This window comes from Lepisma saccharinum, chromosome 3 (assembly GCF_977018435.1).
Source record: "Lepisma saccharinum chromosome 3, izLepSacc3.1, whole genome shotgun sequence".
Taxonomy (NCBI): Eukaryota; Metazoa; Arthropoda; class Insecta; order Zygentoma; family Lepismatidae; genus Lepisma; species Lepisma saccharinum.
This window is the reverse complement of record NC_139231.1, coordinates 100,207,560-100,220,995: the sequence shown is the minus strand read 5'-3', so window position 1 is coordinate 100,220,995 and position 13,436 is coordinate 100,207,560. Positions and strand designations below refer to the sequence as shown.

At 33.8% G+C, this 13,436-nt stretch overlaps 1 protein-coding gene across 1 annotated transcript in view; it reads left to right on the top strand.

Moving 5' to 3' along the window:
- Positions 1–8,806, top strand: part of LOC145985249 (beta-secretase-like) — a 43,432-nt gene extending 34,626 nt beyond the window's left edge. Inside the window, exons 9-10 of the mRNA XM_083119025.1 lie at positions 3,289–3,363; positions 6,077–8,806. Coding sequence (XP_082975151.1) covers positions 3,289–3,363; positions 6,077–6,207 — 206 coding nt within the window. The 3' untranslated portion in view covers positions 6,208–8,806. The remainder of the gene's footprint in view (positions 1–3,288; positions 3,364–6,076) is intronic.
- Positions 8,807–13,436: the final 4,630 nt, after the last annotated feature.

Below are 13,436 nucleotides of genomic sequence, written 5' to 3'. Positions count from 1 at the left end.
CGACGCTGAGTGGCCTTGCTTCTTTCTTTTCGCATTTGACAAAAAGAAATGCTGCTCTCGACGATATAGTTAAAGCAAGGTTACCTGAAGTGGTTCAGACCAGGTGGAACTACAGTGAACGGCTTGTACAAAAAACGTCCGAAAATAGAGTGAAGATAATTGAAATGTTTGAGGACATTATTGGCAATGCACAAGACTGGGACAGTGAAACAATTTCTTCTGCGGGTGGTTTCTTGGCATTCCTGGATAGTTTCGAAACCAACTTTTTTCTTCTCTTGTTTGGGGAAATATTTTCCTTGACGGGATATTTATTTAATGTGCTGCAAACAAAAACTATGGATATTGGATTTTGCCTCAAAGAAATTGAAAGTGTCAAAAGTGACATTACCAAGAAACGAGAACAATTTGACATAATTTATACAAGGACAATAGATATTGCAGGAGTACCACAGCCGAGAAGGAAGAGGAACAATGTAGGCGACACAAAATCTCAGTACCAACGTATATATTGTGAAGTTATAGACAACATCATAAGCCAACTGTCTTCATGTTTTGAAAACCTTGAGGCCCTACGATTTGTTGAATTGCTCGATAGCGGGAAATTTCGCATGTATGCTGCTACATTTCCAGAAACTGCCTTCTCATCGCTTATGCAACTGTACATCCAGCATTTTGACAAAACCTTGTTGCACACCGAGCTCAGTATTGCCTATTCTCGGGATTGTTTCCGCAATAAGAGTGTAAAGGACATCTTGAAGTACATTGTAAACAACGAATTACAACAAGTGATGCCCGAACTCCACAAACTGTGTCTGCTAGTACTGACTATACCAGCCACAACAGCGTCAGTTGAAAGATCGTTTTCAACGCTGAAACGTATCAAGACATTCGCCAGGAACAGCATGGGTCAGGAAAGCTTGTCAGCCCTTGCTCATTTGTCCATTGAGAAGGAACTATTAAAGGAACTCAAAATGGATGAAACTAAATTTTACGATTGTGTGCTTAAACATTTTCTAGAGAAGAAAAGAAGAATGGAGTATGAATATCGTCACTAAGGGTGGCATCCAATGGACCAAGAGTTTGAAATTGATTGTGGTGAGTACATCGTCTATGCATGTGTTTCTTTGCTTTGAAATGAATTTTTTATTGTTTGTGTTTAACTTTTTATTTAGTGTTTAAGTTACTCCAATGCAGTTTTTAGGGTGCCCAAAAATACTAAATTACATCATGCAGCGTAAAATAAACAAATTGATTCCCATTTTTTTTTTATCTAAATCGGTTTGGTCACCGTTTGACCATATTAAATAATAATGAACAAATAAAGGTACTAATAAGTAAGTAAGAAATTCCGTCTCCCTTTAGTCGTATGCGGAAAGTTCGCATATGCAAAACGTTTAATATCATATGAATAACGTTACCTGGATCTTTTTAAAAAAGTAAATGTGACGTTTGCGGATCATATGGTTTATTTTTAGTACAGTCACTTTATTACGATATTTTGACAAATCCAGCGACTGGGTAAATGAGGCTATAAACCTTGAATCTTTCCCCTCGGCATGTCGTTGTACTACATGTTTTGTTGTACTGAAACATTGCTTGCCTCCTTCGTAAGACTACGCTTCGCTACTGTAGGGTAGGTGTTCTTCATTTGTATCTTCTAGAATTTCCTCATTTAGTAATTCTTCAAAATATTGTGTCCATCTTTCAATTATTTCATCTTCATCTCCTATTATATTAAATGCTTGAAGAATGGTGGAAACTATGTAGAAAAGTAGTTTAGGGTCTGTAAAATGCAATGCAAATAAAAAAAGGTACAAAACTATTTTACTTTATTTTTTACATCCTTTCGGTACTTACTTTTCGAATACATATATATATGGAGTGTGTAAATTCTTAAATGGAAGAAATCTTCTGCTGCTAACTGCTAGTTTGAAAGTCCTGAATGTGCCTCATATAAATGTTGCATTAGTCACGGAAAAAGTATATATTTTGAAGTTCTTTTAGAAAAAGAACTCGTTTGTGGCACGTGCCCTCTGCCCCATCATGATGCCACCACTGTCTTCGGCCCATAAAGATCAACCTTTGCCATGAGTGTACATACTGTGTGATATTCATATATAGGCTCCGTCACCAACCCCCCCCCCCCCCTCTTTCCTCCCCAGGTATTTTTATATATAGCACTGTGGCTAAGGTGAAGATGACAATATTGTTATCTGCGAATCCTTTATTTTCGATTTCATATGAACATCATTGGATTATTGAGATGGGTGATGGTGCCAGATCTAGGCGGTGAAAACTAAGAATAAATTGCCATCTTTTCAAAGCTAACGGTAATAGCAGCACCCCCACCCCTCTGACACCTAAAATTAATTACCCTTGGAGGCACTTTATGCAGCCTTCGTTAATCTAGCTCCTTGGAAGTCATCTTTAGTTCTGTTAATGGTGAAATGTAGCTCTTTTATGCACATCAGGTTTGGCAACACTGCCAGGATGGCCGTATGAGGCAAGGAGAAATGAATTAGGTTTATGGGACCATTATTTTATTTGTTCTCATTGGAATATCAAACATCCAATGTCATAGAAAAGTGCAAGGACGGAAAAGGACACGTTGAACTATGTCATAGTAGAAGGAAAAGTCGAAACTCCCATTTGATTAGCCGTAATTTGAAGTTATGTTTATTTCCCATAAGGAATACATGGGATTCTGTAAATACTTATTAATCATATTTTTCAAACATCGTGTCTAGCTTACTAATCAACTTGAGAAACAGTCTCCACTTGCAACATGGAGAGAAATTCATACTCTCTCGTATACTAAACCCTTTTATAAATAGCAGTGCCCAATCCGACGATATTGAAATAAATGCACAACTAGTGTGTAATTGTCCCTCCTCGCCTTAAATTTAAATGAAAAATGCAGCTCAACCAAGACTCAAGCCTAAGTTAGTCAACATTTATGAAGGGTGTCCATAAATTATTAAAATTCTTAGTAAGATGTACAGGGAACTAACTATTCCTAAATGGTTAGTGTAAAATTACCTCTTAATTTTTTTTTAAAAAAATTGTTATTTTTTACCTTGAATTTTTGGAAAATTGATCTTGAAATCCTGGAATTATATTTGAATTTTATCTGGACCTTAGAGATACTATCTTGTGTGCATGTATATCTTTCTGAAGAGCAGCAAAAATGCTCATAAGTGACATTAAAACGCTGATGAAATGAAAATCATATAATATGATCTACTTTTCACTTCCCATAATCATTTTTTCTCTGTTTCTCTCTTGAAGATACCAAATCGTGTGCTCACCCACCAGTGGCCCCTGCTGAAAGTGCCTTAACAATTGCTGCATATGTTGTCGCAGGTGAGTTGTTACTTCATCTCACTTTCAGTTGAATGTTTTTCAAATGTTGTTCGCAATTGTTTCAATTTATTGCATTACTCTTATCTTGATGTTGAAACATCTGTATGAGCAATCATACAACTGTGGTCTCTCTCTTGCAGCAGGATTTAATCTGTTTTAACTGAACTATAACTAAACTGAACTGTACTTAATGCACAAGGCAAAGGGCTACCAATGTCCACATAATGCTGGGTCAACACTGAACTTTTAAGTCTCCCACTAACATAAGACCATTCATACTATTGACTGCATGGAAAAACTTGCTGTTAATATTGAGAAAAAGTAGGTGAAAAAATCATGGTCCAACCAGCGATTGGCATTTGGATCATTGGCATTCTGTGCCAGTGCTCTGCCAATGAGCTAACAAGCAAACCTCTGCCACCTCACAATTTCCACCATTCTGGATATACTACAACTTCGTATTATAAAATCCTTAAAAAAATATTTGGGACCTAAAAGGGGTGAGGAGACAGGTCAGTGGCGAAAGTTACATAATTGAGAACTTCAAAATTTGTATTCATGTCCAGATATTATTAGAATAATTAAATCAGGAAGTAGGAATGTGACGAAGCTGAAAATTTACCGATGCCGATGTACTCACCGATAATTTTTGGAACCCATACCGATGCCGATATTTAACCGATTCCGATACATAAGATTATTAAACAGAAATGGGATGTTATTTTCAGCATGACAAAAATAAATTTGCTATGTACATTTCTATTGCATATCATATGTATATACATATATATTCTCAAGAGATGCGAATGTACATTTGCATCTACAAAATGTTACGTGAACCTTTAAGAAGAACATAGATTCTCAAGAGATTTAACATTAGTACACAAGCAGTTCTTTTAAATGCAAAATGAATTCCTGTTCTGCCAGATTCAACTTCAGAAACACGAGATTTGGAAGCACTTCAGGAAGTAACCTACTTCTTCTCTTATCTCAAATCTGTTCAGCAACACTGAACACTCAATCACTGAATACTGATGCAGCAGGTATGCCCAAGTATTTTCTCAGGATTGGTTATTCATTTTTGAATTTCCAATACAACAGCAGATCTTGGTTCAGCAATGTACTGTTTTATTTCCGATTTATAGTTAGGTTGATCCTCTGAATGAGAGTTTGCAATAATTTTATTACAAAAACTCTAATAATGACGAATCATAACCAAATTTTCAATAAATCTTAGAAAACTAGAATATAAAACTTATTAGAAGGTAAAAACTCTAGTATAATCTGTATCGGTTTAAATATCGGATTTTTGCCGATTCCGATACCGATGCTGATGTGTCAATCTCGGCCGATTTTCATACATCTGTAATCGGCTTCGGCACATCCCTATCAGGAAGACTTAGGTGGGCAGGCCATTTGGCATGAATGGGAGAGGAAAGAAGAGTTTACAGAATTCTTGTTGGGAATCCTAATAGTAAGAGACCTGTAGAAAGGCCAGGACCAAGATGGAGGGGTAACGTTGAGATGAACCTAAAGGAAATCGGTAAGGATGGAAAAGATTGGATTGATCTTGCCCAGGATAGGAACAGATGGAAGGCTTGTGTTGCTGCAGCCATAAACCTTTGGGTTTAAGAAGACTAGAAAGTTAGTTAGCTAGTTCTTGTAGGACATCATACACAAACTGGTTAGTCAATTCCATTCCCTCTGCCCCTTAGACATTGATGTTGTGTGCCATATGAGATTTCATATTTTAATAGGGAACTTGGAAATGACACACTTTTTTACAGTGGGAGCAAAGTTAATTTTTCATGAAATAATGTTTTGGTACTTTCTTCATCTAATTACTGAAACATATGCAGCTTTTAGGAGCATCACCTTGTAGCCTGATCTGATCTGTGCTCAAGAAAGTGAGGTATGATTCATAATTCTATCATGCTTAGTTTCGAAGATTATAATTTTTTGTAGAGTGGTACATAATTTAAAATTACTTGCTGAAAACATCACTGAAGTTGAAACTAATACTGCAGAGAGCAGCTTCAGCATCTAAGGACTATTTATTCATCCTCATTGTTACGATTAACCCAAGAAGTAAAAAAGAATCAAATACAGAACTGAAATAGTTCAGTTGCTATGTTAATATTGTTGTATGCATGTATTATGTCATCCAGATGAAGTCATGCGATGTCATATTCTTTGGTTGGTGTGAGGAAGGTATATATTGCCCAGTTTATGAGAAGCAAGCCCAAAATTCTCTTTTCTTTTGTTATACATTATAAATGATCCTGAATTCTGCCTTTAAACATGGCATTTGGAGGCCCAATGTATTTCCTTTTGTAACTACATTGTAGGCTGTATATACACCTGAATTTTTCATGGGGTCTGTGAAATAATTCTTACAGTTAATGAAGTTTCAAAGTTAGTTAGAAGCTCACTCTGCTCAGATAGGCTGTTGTGATTGGACCTACAGTTTAAAGTCCAGTCGGAAGCACCGGGGATCGAACCCTAAAACACTTGATTACAAGGCAACAGAATTAGCACTACATATTTCATCAGAGACCCATAATTCATAAAGGCATTGCTTTCCTTATTTACAAAGAAATATGCAACTTATTAACAGAGTTTTTTGATGCATCTATTTAAGTCGCCCCCCTCCTTTTTTTACTAGCAAAAATATGTATTATTTTATAATTTAATATCTGTGATTTATTTGCAGCCCTTATGAGCATGTGTGGCTTGCTATTGGTATACTTCTTGGTGCAATGGCTGTGGGAGATGTTTGTGAAGAAGAGTTCGAAGAGAAGTGTTAGTGAAGTAAGCTTAATCAATGAAGACCAGAATGAGTAGTCTATTCTGCAAGAATGTGCCTCATGTTATGCTGTCCGTGATAATCTTTCAGTGTGTATATGTTCAGTAGAATGAAGTTGTGCTTGGATCACCAAAGGGTAAAGAAGCATTTGTACATATGTACATTTTTCATAAGTGTGTGTATGTGGATGATACGTGGCTCAAGATAGCTATTTTGTATGTTAGCAGAATGGAAGTTTTTATTGTGTTAGTTTTGTATAAAAAAGAAACAGTATGAGTTTAAATAAGAAGCAGAACTATTTAATGTTAATAATGTTTGTTGAAAAGTAACTTTATGCCTAGTTTAAGTGTGATGGAGTTTATTACATATTCAGTTAGAATTTATGAAACTAGAATTGAGGTGGGAAGATTTAGGTAATGCAGTCTGTGTTTCTTTTCTGTTGCAGTATTTGTTCCATATGCTTTTAGTAAATTATCTGATAAAAGAATGTTATGTGAAGACAAATTCTTTACATCAGAGCTTCTTAATTGGCTGTGTGTGTGCAAAAAATTAATTATAATATAAATAATATTGTCCTGTAGTTGTATATGCTGTTGACGTGCAAACATATTTCTGTTCTGTTTGATTGACTTGCATGCACTAAATTGAACCCTAATTAATGCATTCTGATGATCTACTCTTTAAAAAAGCATTAAATGTGATGATGTTGAGGTACTGATTGTGTCTTGGCTAAATATTTCAAAGAATGTTAACTATTTTTTTGTATATTTGCAGATATTGGTGATTGAATTTTTAAAAATACCCATTGCCTTGTGCTGGAACAGACTTGTTTGACCTAACTTGCAACAACAGGTTTCATGTACTCTTGAACTCTCTCTTCAGAGTTCTTTTCAACTTTCCCTCATGGTACTTGCCCGCTATCAATTTCATGGTGGTATTTAGCGTTAGGAGGTATCGTAATTCAAATACAGGGAGAATACAAGTAAAAATTTAAACCATAACTTTCAACCCTTTACAGGTAGGATGTAAGAGGAAGTACATTTAACTCAGTTGTTAGACACAGACTGTTGGAAATTATTCCATTGTATGGATTATTCGGAAGAATCTGATTGAAACTACTACCTCATCTGCAAATTCTTTCCCTAGTGATGGCCCTGATACGGGGAAGAAAGTTAGGTCGTACTTTCCCGAATTCACCTGCGTGTATCAGCTGACGAACGAAAAGTGATGTCAAATTCAGTTAATTCTGAAAACTTCATACTGAAACAAAACAAGACTAAATTCGTGTTTATTAGGAAAATGTCAGTTGAAAGTTATTTTATGAATATGATATCTTCTCACATAGCGATAGCTCATTTTACATGTTCACCATAAATTTAATTGGCATTCTTTGGAAAAAAATATTCAAGAGTGTGTGTGTGGAGGCTTTCCTGCACGTTGCAGCATAATACAGAGGCATGCTTTGATGAAACAACATCTTGTTGTTGCAAGTGAAGGAGCAGTACTATTTAAGATATCGGCAGTGTACATCAGCATCCAGTTTATTCACTCTCAATGCAACAAAATCTGTGTGACATTTCATACTTTTACCTGCAGAACTGATATCATGAATCAGAACAAGTTTCAAAGCAGATGTCATTTAAATGCACCAGCTGCATCAGCTCTTCAAGTTGGTGCAAAATGTCACGGTTTAACGTGGTGAAAACTTGGGTGAATTATAGAACACCAAAGCATGTGTCAGTGGTGCACTAGCTGATACACTGGTGGATTCTGGAAAGTACAGAGGGTTTATAACTGTTTTTGTGTTGTATTTGTGCTACCTGTTTGTTGCAAGGTAGGTTGAACGTGATATTGGTGCCATGAACTTGGACTTGTTTATATGTACACACATTGTTCTTCTGCTATATTTAAATGTATTATCATTTTTTTGATGTTTCATGGTACCTGAAAACGATACATATTTGAGGCATTAAGACATCAAAAATATATTAAAGAATACCACAGAGGGAACATTTTTTATGTATAAATAAATCAAAGAATGAATATTGTGGTAACATGGACAATCACAAAGAATGTTAATATATGAAATTTGATGTTATGTAAAATTGAAGACAGAATGAATGTGATAGGTGAAAGGAGTTTGACAACACTTGCATGCTTGTTTGAAGATTAAGATCAATATTTCATATCAACCATTAGCTGTTACAGTGAGGGAATTATTGACATTGTGAAGTTTTTTCTGATACTAATACAGGAAAATGTCATGTAAAGTGGTACTAACTAACATTCATGTGTAACATTGTAATTACAAGGTTAGTAGAAGATGATGTGTTCAGTCGCATGCTTATCACTTGAAAACAAGTTTTACCCCTTCTTTGAAAAATATTGATATTGCTATTGAAGCAAATGTTTTGTCCTTTTGTTAATGTTTTTGTTTAATATTAACGTACATATATTGGCAGTGTGAATTTATCCAAATTGAGTGATTTGTATGGAGGGAAATAACAGTGTTTTGTGCATTGTGTGATGAACACTAATATTTCATAATTCGAAAAGGGGCCATCTGCTGTGACAGTCAGGGATAGAGCAAAATAGTTCCTACAGGTAATAACTCACTTTCCACATGCTTTTTTTTTCTTCTTCTTTTTCTTCAAACCAAGTTCAAAGCAACAAACAAAACCATATGTGTATGTTTGGGAGTATGCTTTTTTGTGAATGTATCATATTGAATGCATATTTGGTTTGTTGAGAATGCATTTAAATGAAAAGGAATTTTTTAGTGTTGTATATTGTTGACCATTTTAGTTTGAAGACAGAGGTTTGAAATGTCAATCAATGGTGAAAGTGAATTTAAAATTCCAAAGGTATTACTTCAACCCTTTCTCATTTGATATTTTAGTGATCTAACTTTTACAGAATCCCCTACAGATGAGCCCCTTGTGATTTTTTTTATATATATATAAAAGAGGGTGACAACACTGTGTATTGGAATAAACATGTATATAATAAAAAATAACAAACATATTTTGTACAGCCACGGACAGTTCTGGGTTCTAATATCTCCATTGACTTTCAATGGTATCATTACAATCCAGAAGTCTCCATGACTGTACATTAATGTTAAAGACATGCCTGTATGTGACAGTTGGCTCCTTATTGCCAATATTTCAACACAATGTCAATGATTTATTCTTCGGGACTGGGTCTATATTAAGGAATGAAGAAGCATGGATAAATGGATAAAAATTCCCAGCAGTTGTTATACCAACAGGACATGCCTAACACTAAAATTTATCACAAAGATGTCTTTATAGTCCTGCCAGTGGTCATATATAAATATGCCTTTTAACATAAATTTAGGAAGAGTTAATACGATTGGCAATTGTAAAACCGTACGTGGTTTTTGTGTTAAGGATATGCATAGGATAATGATGTGCTTATTCGTTGGAACCTTTAAATCACAAGAGGCTTGTCGTAAATTTGTACAGTATGAAATAATGGGTTAAATATTATTTCTTTTTGTTCATTAACAGACAGAAAACTGTGATGGAAATTATTCAGTGTAGCGCACCTACTCCTTGTGCCAACATTATTATTATTATAAATAGTAGTATGCTACACTTATAAGAAGGTAGTATTTTATGCCACGGATCATATATATATAGAAGATAAAATCACTATATGTACCTTGTTTTTCCCTCCTAATTTTCAGATTGACTTCTATCCTTCTTCAGGGATGTAAAAAAAGGGTGGAAGGGTTTCTTGAGAAGAAAGTACAATTTATGAGAGAAGAAGAAATGACTGATCACTTCAAAGACATGATCAGGACATCAAGTTTTTATATTTCCCCTTTTAAACTATTGTAATTATGTTTTAATTTTATGTATCTCTCATTCCTGAAGGAGGGTTGAGATTGATCCAGAAATTCAGAGGTTAAAACAAGATATGTTTTGTAACTTGGTCAGTTTTTATTATGTTGATGACATGACATGAAATACTATCTTTTTTATAAATTTAACATACTTGTATTATTTATCATGATTTTAAGAATTAAAAAATAGAAAATATCAAGTAAGAAATGTGAAATTTGAAAGTATGTAGGCTAATCTATTTCATTTGAAGTATCAATACCATATGCAGAAATATTAGAGAAACAGCAGCTTCCTCACCCCCAAAACAGCTTTTTCTTCCCTATCATCCTCAATTTGTGTAGCTGAGAATATACACTTCTAAAAATCCCGTGGAAACGCAGAAGAAGAAAATAAATCTTCTTTGGAGATAGCTAAGTGTACAAAGTCTTTTATACCTTGAAAATACAAGAATATAGTAAATATTGTGAAAAAATGGTTAAAATATACTCACTCATGTAGGAATGGCCAACTATGCATAAATATGGTGTAACGAAGTACATTAATTTAAATACGATTTTCCATAATGTTGATTTGCTATATATTTAAATTTCTAGCCTTAACCATGCTATTTCTTAACGGTATCACTACTCCTTCCCCCATCATTGTGCGTTGGGTATCGAAAGATATGTATTGTAGTTCCTGTTCTGTAACTTCTATAGTGGAACCACGAGCAAAACAACCTGCGCAGACCCGGGACTCCTGTGCACCGTACTCCCACGAGTAGTGAAGGGGGAGAGTGGACCATGCTTCCTTATGGCCCGAGGTGGAGGGAAGAAGGGAAAGCTGTGCGGGGACTTTTCGTCCCAAGGTTTTTTTCCTTTTGGACAATCTATAATGTGAATAATTATTATTTAGGGGTGTCAGTTCACATGTAAGAGTTTTATGTGAAAGTTTCAGGAAACATTCCTTTTTTTTAAAAAAAAATATGTGTTAATATATACTAACATTTTTTCCCCCTTGTTTTAGTTTTTATTATTTTCCTGTATTAGATGTATATGTGTTAGGAATGGGCAAATATTTTTATTTTTGCTCACATAAGTAACATTTGGTGAAATTGGTAACCTATACCACACTAATCTGATATCAAGTCACATAATTAATGAAGAATTACAATCAATTTTTGAATTCAGTATCCAATGAAATGGTCACAAAAAATAATTCTCATGGCTTTTATCTTCATAATTTTGAGAATTGTTTTATTTAAAAATCAGAAATGGAATGTATTTCATGATTAACCAAAACAATAGTCTCAAATTAAAATTTTCAAAATATATTAAATCTTTTTCTACTCTTAAGCCATTTAGTGCTGGAAACAGAAGTATACATGGCAATTTGTTTAGTACCTATATTTGTAATAGCTACTTTCGTACTCTGAGACATATACTTTGATACAATATTTAGAAAATTCCTGTGCTATTCTGACATAAGTTTTTTGATTCGTGAAATGTACATTTTTTTAAATCAATTTTAAATATGAACTTCTAAGTTGCAAACACAGTCATAGATAAGCATCCTATGACATGTACAAAATACTGACGTTTATGATTAGTTCTTACTTATGACTATTACAGGCTATTCATAAAAATATTGGATTAGTAAAATAATTGACAATTTTACTGATTAAATAATGTACCAATTGAAGAAGTGCAATGGATAAATTATTTTGTCCCTTCCCTAACATATGCATGATTACCATGGCCGACAACAGAATGTAGTTGTTGAATATTTATTCCAAAACTTGTATTCTGACTGGTTTTTTTTCTCGTCAGCTTATTATTTTTAATTTTATGACTTCACCATGATTTTTATGCTAAAGTTGACAATAGAAGTTAATACTAAGTATGGGCATTATGTAAGAGATCATGTACAGGTTTATGTAGACTTTCTGATTTAGGGCTTTAGGTTATTTGTTAATCATATGTACTTACTAGGACTGAGCTACCAATACTGTTTAATTACATTAATTACAAACACCAGCTGACTTTTTTTTTTTCATGTGTGAGTATCCCATGACATATGTAAAACACTGGATGACACTTTACAGAATCTGAAGATCATGGGAATTATTCACATATCAGAATGTGCAGTAATTCTGTGTAAACAAACAATTATAAGTTATGCAAAAATTCTGACTCAACCAGGAATTGAGTCAACTAGGTCTTCAGTATTGCATGCCAGTGCTGTACCAGTAAACTACCAAGTCAGCCACTGACCTCCCCACAATTTCTGCAACTTACAGCTCTGGATTGGGCATTGCAAAGTTTCACAGATATCTATCTACACATACTTTTCACTTAATCTTTCAGTGTGTTAATATAGCCTCAGTGTGCCATAAGCTATTTCTTATAGCTAGTTCAGTTAAATCATATTTATGTATTTCATATTTGTATGTGTGAGTATTTAAAATCAAAAGTCTTATATATTAATATGGTATTTTTGTAACAGATTATTATATTCTGACAGTTGAAACTATTTTAAAACTTTTAATTTAAAAATTAATACAGCACTTGGAATCTTAAGATTATCATCATCAGTAATGGTATTGGCTTACTGTAGTATTTTTTAAGGGTATTTGCATGTATTTTGTGTTAAATAACTGTATGGTGAAGTTTATTATTCATGTTAGTCCATTACATTGTAGCATTACATTGTATCCAAAAAATAATAAACCATCCCTGCTTTTTGTATATTTGGTTGATATGACATTGATTGCACAAAAATAGGTAACTGTTCCATATTTAGACATTTATAAAGTATTTCTCCTGCCTGTAACTTTCCACAGATAAATTAGCTAAATGTACTATTTTTATTTCATGTGAATATGCTGACATTTTGACATGCCCCAGTCTTAATCTCGAGATGCATTTCCTCAGTATGTAACATAAAGTCATTTGTACAAAATTTAAACTGGAACTTGAAAGTTCTTGAAAATAATGAATTTGATTCTTCATCAAATTATGTATTTTACTAAAAGAAACCCTTTCTAGTTCAGCCTCCTCCCAAGAAGAAAGATGCTTATTTCCTAAAAATAAGAACATTTACTTATTTGCTCTGAAGGTTCCCATACTGATAATGCAGCCTTTACTTTAATGTTTCATTAATGTATCCTCACAACTATAAGTGAAGGTTGGATAAAATAAATAAACAGATATGAATCTGCATAATTAAAGTTAATATGTAAATAAGAAAGATCTTTGACATTTTAGAATGTGCGCTGTTATATATGCATATAAGTTTGGATGAAAGATAATACAAATTCAAAATTAACTCCCAAGAAATGAACGTAGTATGAATAAAAAAAGACAGGAATATTATTTAAAGTAACATCATACAACTGTCACATCCTTTGTTATGTT